The following is a 24,587-nucleotide window of genomic DNA, read 5'->3' as shown; positions in this document are numbered from 1 at the left end:
GATTTAAAAAAAAAATGCATCAGAAACAGGAAGAACAAGGAAGAAACAGGAACATAGAGCTACATATGCTGGTAAAAGGGGTTGATATCCATGGTTGTCATGCATTATCTAGACTAAACATGCATTTGTTTCAGTATGTTAATGTCTGTGTAAATATGACTTGAAAGTATTTTAAAGTCCTTTAAAAATTCTGCACAGAATGTCATTTTATTTCATGTACAGATTGTGTCGCATGTGTAAATGTGTGAAGTGGAAGGCAACTGTCTCTCTTTCTTCTTTAATTCACCTTTTTTTTAGCCAAAGACTCGTCAATCCATTACATCCAGCATTTTTCTGAACCTTTCTGTATGAGCTTTTATGAGATGAATTTGTTGGCATTCATCACAGGACACTTTACAAGGTCTCCAATTTAAACCCTGAATAGGAAATACAGTTTATTTAATGACAGGTCCAGCAATTACAATTTCAGCCATTGGCTATTGATGAGCTGCTTTCATAAATCTCTCTGTAGAGATATTGTACAAAGAGCTGTATTGATCCACAGCACTTAAGTCCATAGTAGCACTGCAGTAATAGAAGAGTGACAATTGGGCAAAAGTAGATAGAAGTGCTATGGACAGTCTCCATATTGAGTTGAATTTTCTCAGTTAGCCTTTTTTAAGTTTATAGCATCAGAAGATTGAAGAAATCTCTTGATTGTCAATGAGAATCATGCCATATGGATTGTATAGTAAATATGACTCACTTCCATCATATAATGAATATACAATATTCAAAATCAAGGAAAGCTGATTTTGACATTCTATTCACTTTCATTTTAATCAAATCACAATCCTTTCTTTAGGATCAATGCTGCTGGATGATGATACATTTCAGCTTTAATATATCACGATCAGTGTACTGATCCGTCACAGTATGTGCAGTAGATCTGTGAAGACACGTGAGTTCATTCTGCAGTGTACCTACATTGCCCGGGGAATTCTATCCACTGCCACTCCGCTTGACAAATGTAAATAAAGCAGTCACAATTATAACAGGACAATCCTTTATGATGAACTTTTGCTGCACTCGAGTAAATCTGAACTGACATTTCTGGTATACAGACCTCTGGCACCGGAGCTTCACTTTGATATCCTGACAGGCTACGTTCCCAATTGGCTTTCGCCACGCAAAATGTGCTTTTCATTTTCTTTTGCACTGTGACTGCATTGTGGAGGCATGCTTGGCTACACCTCAAAAATGATGAGCTCATTTAGTTTCAGTTGAGATCTATTTTATTTTTCTTCAATATAGAAATAAATGGTTTCCACATTCCAGTCGTGTGAAATAGCAAAAATGTTCAGTCTGTCACAGTAGGCATAGAGTTTAAAGTATTATTTAACACAACTAACAATGCATTGTTATCAGCATTTAAAAATCTGTCAATGCTGAGACTAACTTAATCTTATGTTCATTTAGCAAATACTTTTCATCCAAGTGCAAAATCAAAATTACATATTAGATGATCACTTTCTCCTAAATCTGTTCCCCCAAATCAGGGTCATGCTCAGCAACAAAATGGTAGTAAGTATGTCAACCACTGGGGTACCACCAACCTATCGATCGTGGCCCTCACAACGACAGTGTCAAGAGATTCCAGTTGTTCAGGTCTTCACTGGCATTTGCTGGAGCAATGGCCTTCACCCTTCTGAAAACGAATAATGTTCAACGGTGCAGTAAATGGTCAGGTTACTTGAACCCAGGACTCCTGTTTACTAGTCTGGTGCTTAAATCACTGACTTGTTTCACATGATGTTTGTGGTAGTTGTAAAGTGCATTTTATAAATTGAAAAAAGCGTATGTGTGATTGTGATTATATGGCGCTGAATGAAGGCTGGAATGAATTTCTTGTTAAGCTTTGAAAGTCTTTTAAGATTTTAAAATGTAAAGTAAATGTTCATTCATACATTTACCCATATCATCCTAAATCTGTGTTCCTTGTAAAAAATAAATGTCACACTTCGAAATTTCTATTATTTGTTATATGAAAGCCTGAATGTTATATGAAAGTCTGAAGTTTGCGGGTGTAAACATCAATATATATATTTATCTTTTGGGGCGGTTAGATGTTGGATTTTCAGTTTCTAACTGCTGTTGTAGTGTTAATATAATATAAATAAACATATAAATCTTCCATCATACCAGTAATAATGATATAAACAACCACTGAAGGAGAATCATTTTTCCATAATTTACATTCGTTTGCCCTCTAGCGGGCATTTTATGAATGTACACAAGATCGGCATTAGAAATTAAAGATAAAATCCAATTTCCTGCTAAATAACATTTACTCTGTGCCATATTCTTGCCTAAATTAGAATGTGTGTCGTGTGTGTTTTGTGCAGTAGTCACAATAAGCTTCGTTATCCCTTATCAGACCCATGGACTAGACTGAAAGAAAATGAAGTGATTGTCATTGTGATACACTGCAGCACAGCTCACGGTGACACAACGAAATGTGTCCTCTGCTTTTAATCCATCACCCTTAGTGAGCAGTGGGCAGCCATGACAGGCAGCAGCACCTCAATGGCACCTTTGTGGATTGGGATTCGAACTGGCAGCCTTCTGATTACAAGGCCGCTTCCTTAACCGCTAGGCATCCACTGCCCCTCTATGATTCTATGATAAGGATAATAAAGGCTGCACTGTGACAACAAAGCTGTTGTAAAGAACAATTTACTTGGGGTTGGAACGAGCTCTAAGGCAGGACAGATAAAACAGATCAGCATAATTGTTGCAAACTGGTAAAAGTGCTGCACACAATTGCCTGCGCCAGAAGCTTTTTCCACAATTCATATGAGAATATGGATAGATGAGCCTTATTTTTACCGGATCAATTGCCAGAGTTTCCCATTAAGCCTTCTTTTTTTAAAAAACAGGTCAGAAGATGACATTCAATAACATTCATAGGTGTTTATTTCAGTCACATTCACTTTCGTTTTAGAACGCTCCCATTATTCCAGCTTTTTATTACAAAAATGTGTAATGTATGTACTCTAAAAATGAAAGCATAGAACAAATAAACAATTGAAGTAAAAAAATTTAAAAAATGACTTGTCAAAGCAGTCACTGTTGACAGATATAACAGCTGAACTCCATGCATTCCCTGTACAATAGAAATCCAATATTCTTCGGAGAGTTCATCCCTGTTCTGTTGCAGAAGTTCACAAAAATGTGTACCACTTGTAGGCTGCTTTGATTTCACTCCCAAACCATCTCGATGGGGTTTAGGTCTGGAGACTGTGCTGGCCAGCCCATGGTTTCAAGCTTACCTTCTTATTTTTTCATTAGCGTTGTCCTGGATTAGTGTTGGCTTGTGTTTTGGGCCATTCCCTTGCTGTAGGATGAACATGTTGACTCTCTTCACAGTTCCTCTGAATTCGGAACTGTATGTTATTTTCTGAGTAAGCTTACATGTGTTTTAACCCTGGCAGTTCACCGCTTACTTTTTTACTATTTTAAGCTATTCATTGAACTTGCTTGAATTTCAACGTGGGTGTTTAGTGTGACTCCTGTCTTTTTTATGTTGGTTTAGATTACTTGATGCCAATAAATATTATGTAGGGCCCTTCTTTTATGTTTAGGTTTTATTTCCAGTCATAGTTAACGCAAGGCCCAGTGTAAGAATATAGTTCACCTTATAAACACATGTACAGTATGTGGTATGTATGTCTAAAATGAAGTAGGTTTAAAGATCGTGTTGTGAGTCGTGTTAAATTCACTTGGGACCATTGCTTTGCTAGTTTTTTTTTCACAGTGGCAGCACTCAGATAATGATAGTGAACAGACATCTTTATCCACTGGGTGGCGCTGCAATATCACTTTATCCTAAGAGCCTGTTCAGAGCACGCTGATCACCTCCAACATAAAAACGTCACACGCTGTAAATAACTTTGAATCTTTTGTTACAGTGACAACTGTTAAGGGGTCTATTTCAGATGAGGGCAAATTTGTGATGCCAAGATGAGCTTTAAATCAGCAGATCTTGTGAGCTGCGCTTCATTTTGAACTAATCCAAATTATGATCTTGGTCGCTCAAGGCTCTGTGGCAACTGACTGTCAAGCGTAAAACCTGGAAAATGAAGAAACTATTGAAGTTGTAATTTGTAATTTGTGTTTTATCTTGGACCTTGGCTGGTGGCAAGGAATATCTGGCAATAGATCTTCTTAGTGGAGGCAGTGGCCAATGTTCTACTGGGAAGTGTAGGTTGCAATTAATCTGGAACCCAATTTCCATCTCTGCAAATTAGAAAAGGAACAAGTGAAGTAAAACCACCCCAACTGATCGTTCCCTGCCAGACTGTGAAAACTCAAGAACCATAATGTGTGACATGAACTGCAAATTCCTGAGATCTCAATCCAATCGATCATCTGTGGGATGTGCTGGAAAAACAAGCACGAGCCATGGAGACCACATCTCATAACTTACAGGACTTGAAGGATCTGCTGCTAACGTCCTGGTGCCAGATGCCACAAGATACCTGCAGAGGTCTTGTGGAGTCCATGTCTTGACAGGTCTGAGAAGTTTCGGAAATGTATTAATAAAACAAAATATTTTAACTGATAACCCTTAAAATATTGACAATCCTTTATCAGAGAAATTCTGCACAGCACCTGGCAATAGTCATGCAATATTCCAAATAACATTTCCCATGCAAAAAATGTGATTTATTTTTTTTTTTTAATAAGCGGTTGTCATGTGAAGCTTCATTTTCCTAAAACCAAAAGCACTTGTTATGATTTCACACAATTGCCAATCATACAAACACTTTGGATAAAGAATGTGTGTCATCTTTCATCCCAGCGCTGTTTAGTGTGGCAGCACCGGTCCGGTGTAATCCTGTGTTTACTCTGCAGACAGCGGCTCTAGCCGTGCGCAGAAAGGCGGAGGGAATCCGAGACAAGTCAGGCATGTGTGAGAGTTTTACCGTCCCCCTCACCCAGCCATGGGACAATTTCTCAGGGGTTTTTCCTTTCTGCTCTTTCTCCACCACCATTGTCACAGCTTTCCATTTTTCAGCTTCCCCCTACTCCAGGGGCTTTAGACACAAGTGGAGCAACCTTCTCGTGTTGCCTGCTTTGTCCCTGGCTGCTCAATGGGTTTCACTGTCAAGAGAGTGGGCCTTCTTTCATCTGCTGAGGAACCCAAACTGGTTCTGCCGAAACGTGAATGGGAGCCAGTGTTCCGCAACTCCATGATCATTCAAAGCAATGGAGCTTGTCTCCTTGTCATCTGTCCGAACGCTGACTACAACGAATACTGTTATTTGGTTTCTACTATTTTGTCTGTCTGGCAAATCCTTGTACAAGTTTTGTAATAATAAAACACGTTTCATGTCTAACTGGTATCTATTGTTTACTATTGCAACAAAACTAAGAGGCGAGCTGAGTAAAACTTTTCTAAAATCCTTTTTAACTCTCATCTTAAAAATATATATTTTTCATGCCTCTAATAAGCAGTCTACTTGTATTTTTACCATTTGAGGGCAGGGTATTCCAAGTGCCTTTAAAAAACATGTTTAATTAGGGGCCAGCTACTGACAGCAGCCAATCAGCTGGTAGGAGGCGAGGCGTCCACACCTCACTTCAGCTGATATAAATATCACCCAGTCAGTCCTCCATCCAACAAGTCCCTTTGAGCAAGCATCCATGTAAGTACTGGTTATAACGAAAACATTAAGCTTGAATAATGAAAAACTGAATTTTTTTCATCTGCTTCAGACATTAGTTATCTCAGTTTTGCTAATTGTATGACAAATGTGGAAATAAGATATATAGTTGGATTTAACATGTTATAAATCTTGTTAGATGTAATTAATGGTTCCAATTTTTTTTAAATTGTGAACATTTAGATGAATGCATCTGTGGAATTATAATACATTTTCCCAGGTTGTTGTAAGACATTTACTACAGTAGACAAACCTTTGGGTGTGATACTTGCAGTTAAACAAATGATAAAGCCACTACCATAAAATAGTTTTGATGCAGATTGTAAATTTTCCACATTTTGGACAAAAAAAAATCATATTATCTTATATTTACTTACTTATATTTACTTTACAATCTGTGGCTCATTGTGGATATTTGTACTACATTCTGTGCTCAACAGAATTGTTCACTTGCCGTGAATATTGGGATTTGAAACCAGAATTCAGAGAGTAAACTGTAATGCATATTGAGAGTAATGTATATTTGTAAAACAACTTCATTCAAAACAAATTATAGGAGGTAAGGGGCGGGTCTAATTCTTATCAGCCAATCATAGCATTAAAGATCTGACTGACGCGGACCATACTAAGCTGCTACAAGGTGCAGTGAGACTGGAGCAGATATTTAAAGTTTGCTTCAATTATTTTATCTTTTATATTCCTGTGGTCAAATATTCATTATTTGCTTTTGTCTGAAACAATGTGAGCATTTGGATAAAAGGTTACCTTCTAAACACATACAAATTTTAAACATCGGCATAATAAAACAAGTATTCATATATATTTATTGGTTTATGAATGATTTTTGTTTGTTTATTGTGGGTGTGTTTTGCATGCATGGTCACTGCATCTTGCAGTATGATTTGTCTGACGTTCAGTAGCATTTCACTGGATGAAAAGCAAAAAGCTAAAAGAAATGTTTAATTAGATGCTGCGCCAGAAAGACAGTACTCAAAAATAATAAGAACAATATTAATAATTTAAAATAATTATGTAAAGTGTGTAAACATGTTGTTTTTATATTTCATGTATTTTGCAGTGGTTTCAGTCTCTTTCGTCAGTTTTTAATTCTTCCTGTGGACACCATGACCTCAGCCCTCTCCATGCGCAGCTACTCTCTGGGACGTCAGCCCTCATTCTCTTCCATGTCTCTGAAGGACAGTGGCCGTGTCCGCTCCAAAGCTTCACCCATTACCCTCTCCTCCATTAGCACCCTGTCCCTCTCCCGCTCCCAGTCTGTGGGGAATGGGCTTAACTCCATGGGCCTATCTCTCAATGGTTTTGGAACCAGTGCCAGTGAAAAGGAGACCATGCAGGGGCTGAATGACCGGCTGGCCAGCTACCTAGACAAAGTGCGCTCCCTCGAAAGATCAAATGCTGACCTGGAGATGAAGATTAAGCAGCTAATGATTGAAAAGGCTCCAAAGGGCCATGACATTGATGGGATGATGGCTCAGGCACATGCTATTGGTCAGGAGGTTGGTACCCCATTGGTTCAAACATTCAAAATGTTATTCTCTATATAATTCCACATCAACTATCTTTATCTTTGTAGCTTGGTCTTTGAGAAAATCAGTACATGAAGCAATTTAGCAATTAACTACAATAGACCTCACTACACTGCTGCATGACCTTGCAGACTACAGCCATAGCTGACATTGAAATGTTTGACTTATTATAAAAGAATGATTAAGTGCTCCTCTGATGCGGAATCTGCTCTTTAGTTGAGGAAAAAGACTCTGGAAAACGCCAGGATCATGCTGGAGATTGATAATGCCAAACTTGCCGCAGACGACTTCCGGGTTAAGTGAGTGCCTCTCCTTCTGTAACTTCACATTAATACATGTAAATGATACTTGACTGTTTTCTTTATAAGACGTGCAATCTTTACCAAGGCTTTTTGAAACATGCCATTTTTACTCAGTGCTATATGTACATTTGACCTGATGTCACTGAAAAGTATGCAGTTTGTTGCAGGTTTTCCAAGCCATGATATGGGTATCATGCACTTTTTCTTCCTATATATTTTTATCACACAATCTGGAACAAGCCTTTCAATCTAGACAGCCTGACATACATGATATAGCTTGTCCATGTACGATCACCAAATGAAGAATGAATTTCATATTTAGAATTGTAATATTTTCAGTTATTGTTCCACTGAAACACAGAGTAAAAGGCAGGCTTCCCCATTTTTGTTGAAACCCCTCTGCTCAGGTGGGAAGCAGAGGCTGCTCTCTGTCAGTCTGTAGAAAGGGACTGTCTGGCTCTGCGGAGGGCCAAATCTGACCACGACCAGATCATCGCCACTCTCAGAGGGGACCTGGACAGCCTCAAGGAGGAGCTTTATTTCTTAAGGAAGAACCATGACGAGGTAAGCGGTGTCTCCACAGCTTGAGAAAACACATTGACAGACAGACTCACAATGTTGACGCAGCAGAAATTCTTGCTTGCGGACGACCTCAAAGTCTCAATGTTTCATGGGAAGGGACTGCTTAACAGGAACACGCCCAGCGTTTGGTTGCCTACTTCTTAATTTTTGTGTACGTGACCTATATACCTAATCAGATCCTCTTTCCTTGAAGCTGTTGTCCGTGTGAAAGAAAAACTAGCACATCAGTTAAATCATGTGGTTGCTTCTGTGGGCTGTAAGAAGACACACCCTGATCATATTGTTTCCCTTGGCCCTGTAGATGTGATGTCAGTAAACATAACAACACGCAGTAATGTCTGAATTTGTGTGTGTGTGTGTGTGTGTGTGTAAAGAGAGAGGTGTGGTGTCCAGTATTTCATATCTTGCTGTCATGCAAAAGCCAAATTTCCAGCTATCGCACAATATTCATAACAATTTACTTTTAAGGAGTGTGTTTGTTTTAAGACAACCAATTTACTTATGATAATTATAATAAAGTTAATTACTTGAAATAAGTCAGTACCGTAATTTGAGGAAGCACTTTTTGGAATACAAATATAAAACAACATCAAGGACCTTCAAAAGGTTCCCACAGTCCATTATAAAGCCTTGCTTGGCTGTCACTAAATAATTAAAAACTTCAAACACAGTTTAATTATAAATAAAAATATTCTTCTGCACATGCATGCATTTGAAGTTGACCTAAACCACCATTGCAGGAGATAAGCACCATGAAGGCACGGCTGGCCAATGAGCAAGTCAGCGTGGAGGTTGATGCAGCCAAGGGTCCTGACCTGGGGCTCATCATGGCTGAGCTGAGGTCCCAGTACGAGGGCATTGCTCAGAAGAACAAAGAGGATGCCGAGCACTGGTACCTGAAGAAGGTGAGGGCTTATAAAGTGACATTTAGAACACTTTATTGGAGTACCAAATGTGCTTTATAATGTTTTGTGTTGTATTGTGTTGTGCTGTATTATTTATGTGTGTACTTTGCGTTCATATGCAGCTGGAGGCAGTGCAGTCTGAGGTGAGGGAGAGCAACGAAGCTCTACGATGCGCCCAGGGTGAACTCAACGAGAGGCGGCGCTTCCTGCAGGCCCTGGAGGTGGAATTGGACAGCTTGCGCAAGCAGGTGGGTGACGTTTGATCTGTGAAAATCGAATTAAACATTTTAATCCTCTCGGAAAACTGGCAGAAAAACAACCAATCAAAACAAAGTCATTACCCAGAACCCCAAAATGGCTTAAGAGGGTGTGTACTGATTGCGCTGTGTACGAGCCGGTGTGTGGAAACTGATTAATTGCCACCCTGAATAGTCTCCAGACAGCCAGAGCCAGCTGAACATACATGAGTCACGTCTTTCTGCGGATTCTTTGTTGCATCCGGCAGCCAGCGTTTTGTCATACCTGGACAAAGATTCTAATTATACACGATTACATACGACCAAACGAATGAGCTGACGGTGGGGGGTTACTGAACAAAGGAGGCATTGCTCACTTAGGAGTGGACAACAAAGGCATGTTGCAAAATCTGCACGCCCACTCACGGTTCTGAGCACTTTGTAGCTCTTACTTCAGTAACCAGGACATGTTTGAGTGGGTTAACGTGTTCAGGCATAGTCTTCAGAGGACCGTTTACACTGTGCTGTGGACTCAGCATGCTCTGCCGTTTACCTGTACCGCTAGCGATTCATGTATCAGAATGGAAGTGATCGAAGGAGACGAGGATTAAAAATGCGCTGGTTGCGGCCTGCAGGTGGGCGTGCTGGAGGGCAACTTGGCGGAGACCGGCGTGAAGTACAGCCAGGAGATGGAGCGTCTGCAGAGCACGCTGTCGCAGCTCGAGGACGAGCTGGCCCAGCTGCGCCTGGAGATGCAGCGCACCAAGACCGACTATGAGCAGCTGCTGCGCATCAAGCAAAACCTGGAGCTGGAGATCGCCACGTACAGGAGGCTGCTGGAGGGAGAGGAAATGTGAGCGGAGGGGATAATTATTTAGTCATTTTTCCCGCTTCGAAGTGGTTTAAAAATATCCATTACAATTCACTCAATAGTTACATTATATTGTTACACTATATCATCCCATCTACAGATTTGACCTTAGTCTCATATCTGATATTGTATTGTAAATTGTTTTTGTTTTTTAGGGTGAAGGAAGTGCCTCCTCCCAAAAGTAAGCGACCATTTGCCTGCATTCCTTCTCACCAGCCCTGCCTGTAATCTCTCTCATGCCTGTAATCTCTCTCTCTCAGTTACATGTCTCCCTGCAAGCCAAAATCCATGTAGAACATTATAATAATCTTCATTATGATAATAATAGTAATAACCACCGTGCTTCTGACAACAGCTGTATTTCTATTAGGTATTTCTGTCTGAAACAGGGCCATCAGAGATGCTATTCAAACAAATGATTTATGTCATCATTTTAGAAAACTGAACCTAAAACGGAATTACGATGTCCATCTCATATTTCCTCTGTTTTTGCAGAAGAGCCTGAGGTAAGAACCAGGAAGATCGTGAAGGTGGTCACCCAGACCATGGTCAATGGCAAAGTGGTGGATGAGTCCAGTGAAGTGGAACAAATTGAAGACCAGAAGAAATGAGAAATTTTGATTAAAGCGCGTCATAGAAGACTTTCAAGTCAGGACCTTAAAGTACAGCATAGGAGGTGTAACACCTTTCAAGATTTATGGCAAAAATCATTATTTTCTTTTTTTTTATTGCATTGGAGGTGTATATCACTACCAAACAAAATATCCAAAATTGTTATTAGCATCAAAGAGGGAAGTGGGATTGCATAAAACAAATGAAAAGTATAACAATGGTATGATTTCATGATTTTTGGAAAATAAATATTGTTATCTTGACTGGCGGTCTACAGTTTGTTTTTTTTAAAACACAATCATTGAAGCGAAAGTGTTGAACTAGGATGTCTTTAAAGGCAAACAATCATAGAGACACAGACACCGGCCAGTGTGAGAACAGGCAGCAAGGCTGCCAAGTCCCCATCCCCCTGAGGTCTCAAATATCAGCTTAGTGAAGTCTGTTCTTTCACAGACTACAAGAAAATGGATTCTTCATCCTGCCGTCATGTCCAGACTGCGATATTCAGAATGAACTTGAGTCAAGGTCTGTTTGTCCGGGCTAATACCTTCCCAAGGATAACAATAAGCTCACAATCGCACAATTTACCATGGTTTCAGTATCAGAATTACATTACTGCAGGTTACTGTTACGATCAAATGACATAATAGCATACGACATACCAACCTAAATCCGACATGTACAGCTGATAATTTTCACTGCCAATGAACAAACTGCCGCATATAGTCTGTAATCCGCAAGTTAAAACCAAAAAAGTGCATTTAAAATAAATTGAATCATAAAACATGTTTTTTTTGGCCTGAAAAATGACCTTGGATTTAGCAGGGAGGCCTTTGATCACTGAGCTGTACCATTCCTGTCACCCGACACTCTGGGCTTGTGGGAAAAGCACAATAAATTGCAGTGTCCACAGATATCAACAGAAAACCAGTACACAGGAATAATTGTAGCAATACATCCCCTGAGAATTCACAGATAAAAAAAAATTAGATGGAAGCCATTTAGAAAATTGCACTGGGGTGGCACATTTCAGGTGATGGTTTGATCCTATCACACTCAAACTGAAAAAAAAGTTAAATAAACAGAAGCCCGCAGGTCCAATCAGGTTCTACATTTGATCCCTTCAGTTTTCTGTCCGCTTCTTGAATTCATTGTTCTCACTGGAGCAAGAAGTTTTAGCTCAAGATGTCAGTTCCTCCGTGTCCTTTACCTGCCTAAATGTACGGCCCAGTTGTGAATTAGGGCATCCTGACTGTAGTAGGAAATTCTGTCTGGATGACATTTTTCCCCTTGGTTGCCTGAGTTTCAGCCACATTCTCTGTTTTTCCCTGGGAGCTGATAGACTTGCAGTCTGGGTGGAATGGGATTTTTATACTCAGTCAGGCTGTGTGGGTTCTTTTCTTATGCCTGCTTTATGTAGGGTTTTCATTTGGAAAGGAAAATGGAATATATATGTATATAGATATACACAGTACAGGCCAAAAGGTTGGACACACCTTCTCATTCAATTTTGTTTTCTTTATCTTCATGACCATTTACATTGGTAGATTGTCACTGAAGGCATCAAAACTAGAAATGAACACATGTGGAGTTATGTACTTAACAAAAAGTGGAGATCTGGCCTCCACAGTCACCGGACCTGAACCCAATCAAGATGGTTTGGGGTGAGCTGGACCACAGAGTGAAGGCAAAGAGGCCAACAAGTGCTAAACATTTACATTTACAGCATTTACCAGACGCCCTTATCCAGAGCGACTTACAGTCAGTAGTTACAGGGACAGTCCCCCTGGAGCAACTTAGGGTTAAGTGTCTTGCTCAGGGACACAATGGTAGTAAGAGGGATTTGAACCTGGGTCTTCTGGTTCATAGGTGAGTGTGTTACCCACTAGGCTACTACCACCCTGTACCACCCTGTAAACACCTCTGGGAACTCCTTCAAGACTGTTGGAAAAACATTTCAGGTGACGACCTCTTGAAGCTCATCGAGAGAATGCCAAGAGTGTGTAAAGCAGTAATCAGAGCAAAGGGCGGCTATTTAGAAGAAAGAGGAATATAAAACATGTTTTCAGTTATTTCAGCTTTTTTTGTTAAGTACATAAATCCACATGTGTTCATTCATAGATTGATGCCTTCAGTGAGAATCTAACAATGTAAATGGTCATGAAAATAAAGACATTGAATTAGAAGATGTGTCCAAACTTTTGGCCTGTACTGTATATATATTTACCATATGTTTGGTTATGGCAAGGGCATATTTTTAATAAATTTCTCATTTGATTGTGCCAAGGTAGGTTCTTCACCTTTTTTGAATAATTTGCCATAGTACCTTCAGAGTACTTTCTTAGAAAAGACCATTTTCCTGTTGGCCAAAAAGCGTCATGAGACACCGTGTTCTCACCAACATTTTGTTCGACAACGAGGACCCCTTGTGGCTAAATAACAAAACATAACCTACAACAGCACTTTATACTTTGCTTTACACCTCGTGCCAGTTAATTCATCCCAATTTTAATAAAGGCATAATCTGTAAATTCGCCGGCACAATTATTATTCTAAATATTAGTGTATTTAAAATGTATTTAAATAACTACGGCTCATTTCATGTATTTACACACACACACACACACACACACACTGTGGTGGTGGCCTAGCGGTTAAGAAAGTGCCCTCGTAATCAGAAGGTTGCCGGTTCGAATCCCGATCCGCCAAGGTGCCACAAGATGCACTGTGTGCATCTTGTGCTGTGCTGCTGTGTATCACATGTGACAATCACTTCACATATATATATATATTATTGGTGGGCCGTTATCGGCGTTAACGTGAGACTCTTATCGCACAATAAAAAAATATCGCCGTTAATCTATTCACAAAGTTGGGTTGGGAGCTGGGTCTATACTATGCAAGCTATGATGACTTTCACCTTGATATTTTAGCACGGATGTATACCTAGCCAAATTGCACTGTAGGGGGCGAGAACGAGTCTTCGAACTGTGAAATTACCACATCAAACGTGGCGTGGTAACATGGATGCAGCTGGCTGGGTTTGCTTCAAGGAAAAATTATTTTTAAGAAGCTTCCCAATGGAAACCTTGACAAGACTAAGGTTGTTTGCACCTTGTGCAAAGTGGAATTAGTTTACTGTAGGAGTTCTTCCAGTCTCAAGTACCACATAAACGCAAAGCATCCGTTAGCTAATGCGGAGGATGCCGGGCCAAGTACTGATGAAGCGCAGGGGAAGAGTCGTCATCAAACTGCTATGTTTGAGTGCAACCGAGGCAAGCCCGTCAGCACAGCTCTATCAGCCAAGCTAACTAATCTCCTCGCTCAATGGATTGCCACCAGCTGCCGGCCTATCAGCGTGGTTGAAGATGATGGGCTCGAGCTTGTTCTCCAGGCGGCCACAGGCGACTCATCTTACAAACTACCTGCGAGGCGAACTATCATGAGGAGAATACATGACCAGCACGCCGCAGAGAAAGCCGCAAAAGACGAGAAGATGGTAGAGGCGAGGTGTGTAGCACTGACTGGGGACCATTGGACATCTGTCAACAACGATAACTATCTCGCCGTTACTGTACACTTCATTGATGCCAGCTGGGAACTTCACTCCTTCGCTTTAGGTAGGCTACGTTATGTTATTTTAAATTACATAATTTTATTTAATTACTTAGCCTATTAATTACCACGACACCACAAATTACCAGCACATGATGTTTGCTTCTTGATGATTTCTAGTTGTTTACTACTAGTAGTAAACTTATTCTGATCTACTTTGTCTGTCCGTTAGGTGTGATGAAAACAGAGGAGCGTCACTTTGCAGAAGCGTGTGCCAGGCAGTTTCTCGACGTCGCTAATCGGTGGGGGATAGCTGACGAAATCAGCACTATTGGAACAGACAGCGGTCCTAATATGGTGGCAGCAGGGAGGAAACTGCCATTCGAGCATTTGCCCTGTGTTGCGCTTGTTGTACAGAGAGCTATTGTAATGTCACTTCGGGAAGGAGGTTTTGATGGTGCACTGGCCAAGTGCCGTAAAGTGGTCGGACATTTCAAACACAGTCCGGCCAACTCAGACGAGCTGAATGTCCAGTAAGCCTCCCTTGGACAAGTTCACTCATGCAAGATGTTCCAACACGGTGGAATTCCACCCTTGAGATGATCAAGCGCGTGAGGCACAACAGAGATGCACTGCACACAACGCTGTCTCAGCAGAAGCACAATCTGGCCCTCCCAACAAATGCTGAATATGAGAAGTTGGAGCAGTTTCAAAGCTAGAGAAACTGCTGGAGCCATGCAGGTATAGTCTACAAAGATGGAGTGTTCATGAATTGGCATACAAGTTCTTTTAAATGTCACTTTGTATTTAAGAAACACATGCCCTTAAATGTAATGTGATTAAGAATTTTAAAATGTGTAATCTGAGTTAAATGAATCAGCCATGAATTATTTATTGCTCTGTTTCTGTGTGTGTGTGTCTGTCTATCTGTGTAGGTACATCACTGAGGTCCTTGGTGGGGAGAAGTATGTATCCTGCTCTGTGGTTCTACCTGCCCTGTGCCACCTCCAGCACGCGATGAAGATCTCAGATGATGATCCTGCCTATATTGGGCAATTCAAGGCTGCCTCCACCAAGGACCTCAACCAGCGGAGGGAGAATATAAACCTGGAATGGCTTAAGGTATGTCAGACTTACCAGAACATAACTGCATTGTTTGACCATTATAGACTGTTAAGACAGTAGATCGGTCAATGAATAGATGAATGAGTCATGAAGAAATATGGAGGTTGGATGTGGAAAGTGAAATTTTCATCAATCAATAATTATTGTTTTTTATTCATCAAAGGTGGCGACTGCTCTAGATCCACGATTTAAGGACCTCAAGTGCTTGCCCAGAGCAGAGAGGGAGCCAGTGTGGGCAAAGCTAAGTGAGTTGGTGAAGGGAGAAGAATCTGCTCTGCAGCCACTTGGGGAGGAGAACCCTGAGCCACCCAAGAAGAAAACAGCCCTGCTACTGATAAGATCAGAATCAGATGAGGAGACACCAGAAGACAACACTGTGGAGAGGTACAAGGTAGAGCCCAGTGCCAGTCTAGATCAGTGTCCACTGAAGTGGTGGTCGGAGCACACTGCTGTGTATGGTAAGATGGCCCACATTGCCCGTAAATACTTGGGGTCTCCGTCCACAACTGTCCCATGCGAGAGACGTTTTTCTTTAGCAGGCCATATTGTGCAGAAGAGGAGATCTACTTTGTCACCGGAAAATGTGAACAAGCTGGTCTGCCTGAGTGACTGGTGGAAGAAGGAGAAATAGATCTTGGACTGATTGACAAAGCTACTGAATGTAAACAGTTCATCACGACCTCTTTTAATAAACAGTTGGTAAACAGAAGTACATCTTATAGAACATAATTTATTTTTCATCACCAATTATCATAGCAAAACCGCTTTCTCACAGTTTGTGATGCATTTTGGAAACAGGAGATGAGCCCCTGGTCTAATGCACCACCTGTCTTGAGAAACCCGTTCTCAAAGACTTACTTTTAGTCATTATTTGGGTAGCACACACATTCTGAATGCCTTGGGCAGAATTCAAACGAGCCATTTTAATCTAGATTAATGTAGATTAATCCAAATGAGACATTTTAACCTAGATTAATCTAATCCAAATGAGACATTTTAATCTAGATTAATTCCAAGATTACAGTGAGATTAATCTAGATTAAACAAATTAATCTATGCCCACCTCTAATATATATATATCGCTTGAAGAAAGGGGCCATTTTGATGGTAACATGTGGTGAGCAGGCGCATATGTTGGAGCAGCGCTGTAGCAGCGCTGGAGTAGCGGCGTTGTAGCGGCTGCGTACCGCTTTAATGCTCCAGCAGGCGGCCCACGTCGCTTCCGCGTCGGCACATCTGCCATTTTCACCGAAGCCCGCAGCGGGAGTCGGACGAGCGCGGAGTCTCTCCCACGGAGGACCGTCGTCGCGGGAAGAAGGCGAGGAAAAGGGGGGGACCCGGATGTCGCCGGGGGTGTCGGTGCGCGTCTGGAAGTGAAGAAGAAGGTAATTTCGCGATTTGTCTGGCGTTCGCGCGGCGCTAAACGACGGCGGGAGCGTGGACGCTGCAGACAAAGTGACCCGCAGCGGCGCCCACGCAGCATTAGCACGGACCGCTCGGTGCGTGTTGCGTGTCCGGGTTTATTTACGTCCGTGACGCGGCGGTCGACAGGCCACGATCCGAGGAACGAACAGTCCGCCCGTCTGATCTCAGAACAGCGGCGCTTTCGGGAACTTTCTGCTTTTTTTTTTATCCTGACTATTTCATTACTGTGTTCCACGCAGCGGGATCTATCGCCCTTTAATTTGTTATAAAATGTTATATTTCATATTAGTGCATGTGGCTCACAACGACAATAAAGATGATTCTGAACGAGAGAAGTCACGGTTTGACAAACAGGAAGAAAATCTTCTATAAATGCAGTGGGGCAAAAAGTATTCAGTCACCAATTGTGCAGGTTCTCCCACTTAAAAAGATGAGAGAGGCCTGAAATTTTCATCATAGGTATACCTCAACTATGAGAGACAAAATGACGAAAATCCAGAAAATCACATAAAGAATTTATTTGCAAATTATGGTGGAAAATTTGCATGTGGTCTACTCGTCGTGTTTGGAGGAGAAAGAATGCTGAGTTGCATCCAAAGAACACCATACCTACTGTGAAGTATGGGGGTGGAAACATCATGCTTTGGGGGTGTTTTCCTGCAAAGGGACCCGGACGACTGATCCGTGTAAAGGAAAGAATGAATGGGGCTATGTATTGTGAGATTTAGAGTGAAAACCTCCTTACATCAGCAAGGGCATTGAAGATGAAACGTGGCTGGGTCTTTCAACATGACAATGATCCCAAACACACTGCCCAGGCAATGAAGGAGTGGCTTCGTAAGAAGCATTTCAAGGTTCTGGAGTGGCCTAGCCAGTCTCCAGATCTCAACCCCATAGAAAATCTTTGGAGGGAGTTGAAAGGCCGTGTTACCCAGCGACAGCCCCAAAACATCACTGCTCTAGAGGAGATCTGCATGGAAGAATGAAGTGAAGTGATTGTCACGTGATACACAGCAGCACAGCACACGATGCACACAGTGAAATTTGCCCTCTGCATTTAACCCATCACCCTGAGTGAGCAGTGGGCAGCCATGACAGGCGCCCGGGGAGCAGTGTGTGGGGACGGTGCTTTGCTCAGTGGCACCTCAGTGGCACTTCGTCGGATCGGGATTCGAACCGGCAACCTTCTGATTACGGGGCCGCTTCCTTAACCGCTAGGCCACCACTTCCTGAATGGGCCAAAAGACCAGCAACAGTGTGTGAAAACCTTGTAAAGACTTACAGAAAACGTTTGACCTCAGTCATTGCAAACAAAGGATATATAACAAAGTATTGAGATGATCTTTTGTTAGTGACCAAATACTAATTTTCCACCATAATTTGCAAATACATTCTTTAAAAATCAGAGGATGTGATTTTCTGGATTGTGATTTTTATTTATTTATTTATCCTCATTTTGTCTCTCATAGTTGAGGTATACCTATGATGAAAATGACAGGCCTCTCTCATCTTTTTAAGTGGGAGAACTTGCACAATTGGTGGCTGACTAAATACTTTTTTAGCCCCACTGTAATTATTCTACAGTCGTGATGGTTAAAGTTCTGAGAAATTCTGGATCATCCCACATTTTTATCGGGGCATTATTTTCTTGCTTTGCTTCCTTTAAAATTACAACTGCATGATGGATTGACCAGGCATAGCAAGGGCGCTTTTAAAATGTTCTGTGAAGGTCATTATGCAGTTTTATTCTTAAATGATCGCTTAAGTAGATTTGGATTTTTTTTTTTTTTTTTTTTCAGTTCTAAATGAATCGGAACAGTTTTTTTTTTTTTTTTTTATCCCCTGTGATATTCCTTGTCGTAGAGAGGCTCTTACGGAGTAATACATTCGTTAACTAACACACACTGTATGTTCCCAGGGGGCCATGGCACGGAACCCGGTGATTCTGCAGTTCCGCTTCCCAGAATTTGGCGAGTCCATGATGCAGAAAATGGACGCCCTTCGCAAGCAAAGCCGGTTCTGCGACGTGTCCGTTCGCATCAATGACGTGGAGGTGCCTGGCCATAAGGTGGTGTTTGCAGCGGGGTCGCCGTTTCTCAGGGACCAGTTCTTCCTCCAGGACTCTCACGAGGTGCAGATCAGCACTCAGCAGGATGCTGAAGTAGGACGGAGGCTTCTGCTCTCCTGCTACACCGGAGCTCTGGAGTTCCCGGAGCTGGAGCTGGTCAACTACCTGACCGTGGCCAGCTTTCTGCAGATGGGCCACATCGTGGAGCAGTGCACCCAGGCCCTCAGCAAGTTCATTAAACCACGTGCGGCTAAGGATGGGCGGCAGCACCTGCGGCCTAGCAGCGAAAGCAAAAGCGCTTCCCCAGTAGAAGCGGTCCAGATCGAGCAAGAAGACGAAATGGTGGAGCAGGAAGAAGAGGAGGAGGAGGAGGAGGAGTATGACGACGATGTAATCATAGAACCGGAGATGCGTTCGGTTTCCCTCCAGAGCCACAGTGAAGACGACAGCCCCATCACAATCGTCAAGGTGGAGTCGGTCGGCGGCCGCAGGCCCCTGCACTCGCCCGAGCCGCAGCACTCCCTCATAAACTCCACCGTGGAGACGCGCGCCGCCGACCTGGAGACGGCCGTGACGCAGGCGCCCGAGTACCCGCTGGGGCCGGCGGCGGGCGGCTCGGCCCGGGGCAGCCTGTGGGGCGGCCTCCGCGGCCAGGAGAAGGGCCTGCAGTGGCACCACCAGTGCCCCAAGTGCTCGCGCATTTTCCGGCAGCTGGAGAACTACGCCAACCACCTCAAGATGCACAAGCTCTTCATGTGCCTGCTGTGCGGCAAGACCTTCACGCAGAAGGGCAACCTGCACAGGCACATGCGCGTCCACGCCGGCATCAAGCCGTTCCAGTGCAAGATCTGCGGCAAGACCTTCACCCAGAAGTGCTCGCTGCTCGACCACCTCAACCTGCACAGCGGCGACAAGCCGCATCGCTGCAACTACTGCGAGATGGTGTTCGCCCACAAGCCCGTCCTCAGGAAGCACCTCAAACAGGTCCACGGCAAGAACAGTTTCGACAACGCCAACGAAGGCAGCATGCAGGAACTGGAGTACGGACTACAGGACTCTGGGCCGGTTTTCCCGCACGGGCCGCCGGCCCAGCTGGACGCAGAGACAAACCAGTACGGGCTGAAGCATTAAGTGCTGAGGTGCTCGTTGCGGCTCAGACGGGACTGAGACCGGACCGGACGTTTGTCCTCCGTGATATGTGGCGTCACACAAAACGTTGTCGTTGGCCGTTTTCAACCGCGTCGTTCCAGTTTAGCCCGTTACCAACTGGTGATCTGACCTGTTGGCTGACGTTAGCGTATGTCTGTAGTGGTCCGTTACCGTTGGCGACTGCAGCACCTGGACGGGGACGTGTTTCAGCGCAGCGTCCTTCTGAACCTCAGATTGCGTTCCTCTGGCAGCATCGGGACACAATAACGGTCTCAGCGATGGCACGTTTTCTCCAACCAATCAGAAACCTGCAGCGTCACGTGATGGTTTGGCCTCGAGTTGTGTGCCTTTACACCAGCTGCTCCAGGCCGCTGGATTTGGGGCAGGGGTGGCCTAGCGGGCCCCGTTTGCTGCGCTGCGGTGTATTACGGTGACTTTCACTTGAACTGGTACCACTCAGTTGAAAAGGTCGCTACATGAATTAAAGGTGTAAATGTGCATGTGTGGGTGTGTGGATGAATTCCATGATGTCTCCAGTCTCAAGGGCTCTAGACTCCCTCAGCATGAGCAACACATTCCGTCTGGACCAGGGATCTCTTAAGAGTACAAAACAAGATTATGCTCTCGGCCTAGCTGTTCAAAAATTTTAATCTGGATCAAAATGATTCACAGAACTTGATGTTGTAGATTTTTTTTTTTTTTTGTCTTTGTTCATCGAGGACCGTTTTGTAGCAGTTTTTCAAAGCAAAATTGGATTGACTCGATCTGATCTACATTATCATCCATCATCCTTTTTCAAGGTTATCCAGTCTGTATTGGTCGCATTCTCACTGGGACTGCATACCAGACTGAATGTTACTAGGAATATTAAAATAGGTAGAATTAGCACACTCAGTATGTTTATTTAAAAGATAAAAAGCAGCACAGAAAACACCACTTCCCATTTCTAGTGGTCAGACCTCCACAGAATCTGTAATCAAGACAGCAGACAACTGTTCAGTATCCTACAATAAACCTGTTTTTCAGAGTTTATCCATTGATTACAGGCAGTTCATAGTTCTGTGCTATTGCATGAAATGTGAGTACAATTCAAACTAATTATGTGAATTCTGTATTAATCTGTGTTTAACAGCAATTCACTTTTTAATTTACATTACGTTTATGGCATTTGGCAGACACCCTTATCCAGAGCGATTTACAACGTGCTTTCATGTTGCCATCAATGAAGTAATCAGTTCTGGTTCATTGGGACCAATCATCTTGCATAAATCAGACTATAAGAAAGTTGCAAGTTAGTCTAAGTATTCTCTAAAGAGGAAGGTTTTAAGATGCCGTTTGAAACTAGTATTGAAACAATTAATTGTTTCATGGAATTTAATTAAAGAGCAACATAAAAGATATGACAATGTTAATCTGTCTAAGGCTTCAAGTCAATGTACTTAATTCATTAATTACAAAAATTCATTTCTGAATTCAGTTGTTCTGTTGTGATGTGCTTACATTCATAGAGAAGGAAATAAATGTCTTTTTGATGTGTATATATATCATTACATGTGTTGTAAAAAATCTATGTAGGGGAAACGTTTAGCCAAGCGTAATGTTTTTTCTTTTAATAAATGCTCATTGTCAATATTATTTAGTGTTACTAATGCTTTTGCTGTATCATGTTTGATCTTTTATTCCTCTCTGCTCTTGAGGTAAAAACTTGACTGACCCATTAAACATGTTATGACATGTTATATAGATTTTCTTTTATTATTTTGCAAACAATTTCACCAAATTTATGACAATGGGTTTTATGTCAATGTTTCGTTTTTTAAATGAGGCATTCTAAAAGAGGACAATGTATTTTTTTTAAAGTGCTTCGTTTTATTTTTGTCCTGTTTAGTAACCTTGTAACCCTGATTTTGAACTCTCTGTTATCGAGGACACATGGCATGGCGGCCACCATCGACCGGCAGGTTCACCCCAGTGATGAACGTGGCAGCGTCTGAGGCCAAAAAGGCAATTGCATGTGCTACTTCATCCGCCTCTCCTGGTCTCCCAAGGGCATGGGTCGTCTTACATCTCTCCAGGAACTAAAACAAGATGGAAACAAATGAAATATAAGTCCACTTGACCAAATTATACTAATGAATGCAAACTATTCTACCGTACAATACCTTGGCATATTCGTCTGCGTCCAAACCAGCACGTTTGTGCACCTCAGTTATGATCACACCAGGGCTGCAACAAATAGAAATGTTAAAGCTTGGTTTTATATGGTGAAATTCTACACACCTACACACATAGTTAAAGAGAAAAAAAGTTCGGTATTGTGCATCTCAAATGTGAAGAACACTTACCAGACAGAATTCACTCGAACTTGCTTTGATGCAAGTTCTTTAAAAAAAAAAAAAAAAAAGGAAGTCAAAGGTCAATTTCATGGTCGCATGTTTTATAATGAAAGCACATTTTGGTTAAATTTGGCACATTTGGTTTTGACTGTTAAAGTGTTACACACGTAAATGTGTAAATGACTGCACTGACTGGACTGTCTTTGAAGCTGCACCTGATCATTTGGACACCGTGACAAGATGTGTGTGTGCAAACCAAGACGTTCTGGGTCATTCCAAAACTGCAACATCCCCGCCAGGCCAAGGAGGGAGCCTACTGCTGTACAAGCAGGCCAGGAACACGCAGACCAGGGAGATCAAGGAAGAAAGAAGCTACTCTGAGAAGCTGAGAGAAAGGTTTTCAGCCCACAGCCCCGCGTCAGTGTGGAGACGCCTGCAAGACATTGCCGGCTACAGACAAAACAAAAGCCTGGCGGATGAACTTAACAGCTTCTGCTGCACATCTGAGACAGACAGATTATCCCACCTCACCCCAGAGACAATGACCCGCCCATCAGGCAAGAACGTGGACCCGGAATCGTAAGGATGCCAAGGTGCCACTGAGCAAAACACCATCCCCACACACTGCTTCAGCGGTCCGGGTTGAATGCTGAGACCTCGCTCCACCTCTGGCAGAGGACCAGCCGTCACCCTCCTAAACAGCTGAACTGTTGCCATTTCACACTTGCCTGTATAATCTCAGTCATTTTTTGTATATTGTCGTTGTTTTATGCTGTTTATGTTTTATGCTCCCGCTTGGGAGACCCCATCAACCGGAAACCAAATTCCTTGTACGTGTTCACGCACAGTCGATGCATCTAATACAACAATAAGGAGGTCTTACCAAGGGCCACGCATCGTGTGAACTGGTCAATGGCCGACTTGGACATGCAGTAGGCAAGAACACCGGGGAACTGCAGCGCAAAAACACAAGCAAAACATTTATTGACTATTTTCCCCACACGGCCCACAACGACGAAACTTCGGTCACCCCACACTGCGATACCTACAGATCGCTGTCCATTGACGCTCGACACGCTCACAATGGAGCCCTTTGTTCTGATCAGATGAGGCACACAGAGATGGGTCAGGTGATAAACGGATCTGAAAAGGGCAGAAATATAATTGAAAGCCTGTTCACGTCGTACAATGTCTGCTTAATCTTGCTTAAATCGGTTTAAATGACATGTTATGTCGTATTCTACATGGAAACTGCTGGTCTCACCTGACATTGACGTTCATGACCTTGTCATACTGCTCCAAGTCGGTTGTTTCTATGGAGCCCATGGCCAGGATTCCTGCACTGTTAACCAGGACGTCCAGCCTCCCGAAGTGGGCCACAGTCCGCTCCACGGTCTTCCTCACGGTCTCATCATCGGTCAGGTCTCCCGGCACCAGCAGAGGCTGCGGGATAAAGCATGCGGCGTCTGCCAGTGTCGCCGTCGCGGCGTGCTGCGGGCGGGCGGGGCCGTACCTCGGCGCCACGGTCGGCGCACTGCCTGGCGACGTCGGCGAGGTTCTCCACGTCGCGGCCGTTCAGCGCCAGGCGGGCGCCCAGCTTGGCGAACAGGACGCTCGTCGCGGCCCCGATTCCAGAACTGGCGCCGGTGATGAGGGCGACTTTGTCCCTCAGGGACGTCACCTGCGCGCAGAAACCAGGCGCCTCCACTGAAACTTTCCGTGAACTCTACACGAACTCGCACTTTCACGCCTTGCTTTAGTTATGGCCTCAGATATACTCGTATGAATGCATTTCGACAAACGTGGTATGTATACATCACCAGTTGCGGGTGGAAATGACACCAAAATGATAGCAAAGTTCTCACGCGTACTTTGAAGGCATCTTCTGTTGCCATGACTTGGAAAAGCTGAAATGAATTAAAAGACTGAAGGAACGCGAGCTAACTGGCAGAGCGGCTTCACTTCAGCTGAGGAACACGTGAAAGCGCTAAAACATCCGGGTCATGATTCCCTTGGCCGTCAAATTAAAAGTCCCAAGTTGTGAATGAAAAGATCTTAAAACCAAACAACTATTTAGGACACTGCACATGCTATTTCAAACAATTTTAGCACATAAAATGTGCAAATGCAGAAAATCAAATAAATCGCTTGTTTTATACATTTTAT

The 24,587-nt window shown here is 42.9% G+C and overlaps 3 protein-coding genes across 4 annotated transcripts; 2 read left to right on the top strand and 1 right to left on the bottom strand.

Annotated features, from left to right (window-relative positions):
- The first annotated feature begins 5,664 nt into the window (after positions 1-5,664).
- krt1-c5 (keratin, type 1, gene c5) lies at positions 5,665-11,026 on the top strand. Of its 2 annotated transcripts, XM_028975619.1 has the most exons (9): positions 5,665-5,690; positions 6,787-7,225; positions 7,472-7,554; positions 7,965-8,121; positions 8,880-9,044; positions 9,167-9,292; positions 9,916-10,133; positions 10,307-10,332; positions 10,647-10,762. In XM_028975619.1, the coding sequence occupies exons 2-9, from the start codon at positions 6,833-6,835 to the stop codon at positions 10,760-10,762; spliced, it is 1,284 nt and encodes a 427-aa protein (XP_028831452.1). In that variant the 5' UTR covers positions 5,665-5,690; positions 6,787-6,832. The 2 variants fall into 2 exon arrangements, with proteins under 2 accessions (XP_028831452.1, XP_028831448.1); XM_028975615.1 differs by lacking the exon at positions 5,665-5,690 and having other exon boundaries at positions 6,833-7,225; positions 10,647-11,026.
- Positions 11,027-16,538: 5,512 nt separating this feature from the next.
- On the top strand, positions 16,539-21,720 carry zbtb26 (zinc finger and BTB domain containing 26). Its single transcript, XM_029000100.1, has 2 exons — positions 16,539-16,828; positions 18,787-21,720. Exon 2 carries the CDS (start codon positions 18,793-18,795, stop codon positions 20,065-20,067), a length of 1,275 nt encoding a protein of 424 aa, XP_028855933.1. The 5' UTR covers positions 16,539-16,828; positions 18,787-18,792; the 3' UTR covers positions 20,068-21,720.
- An 89-nt stretch (positions 21,721-21,809) lies between these two features.
- LOC114801789 (3-oxoacyl-[acyl-carrier-protein] reductase FabG) lies at positions 21,810-24,428 on the bottom strand. The gene is made up of 8 exons (XM_029000115.1): positions 24,293-24,428; positions 23,935-24,102; positions 23,686-23,864; positions 23,471-23,564; positions 23,305-23,374; positions 22,431-22,467; positions 22,248-22,311; positions 21,810-22,163 (listed from the first exon to the last, which is right to left on the bottom strand). Exons 1-8 carry the CDS (start codon positions 24,314-24,316, stop codon positions 22,005-22,007), a joined length of 795 nt encoding a protein of 264 aa, XP_028855948.1. The 5' UTR covers positions 24,317-24,428; the 3' UTR covers positions 21,810-22,004.
- Between the last annotated feature and the right edge of the window lie 159 nt (positions 24,429-24,587).

Source organism: Denticeps clupeoides, chromosome 1 (assembly GCF_900700375.1).
Source record: "Denticeps clupeoides chromosome 1, fDenClu1.1, whole genome shotgun sequence".
In the NCBI taxonomy this organism is placed as follows: domain Eukaryota; kingdom Metazoa; phylum Chordata; class Actinopteri; order Clupeiformes; family Denticipitidae; genus Denticeps; species Denticeps clupeoides.
This window is presented reverse-complemented; position numbering and strand designations above follow the sequence as displayed.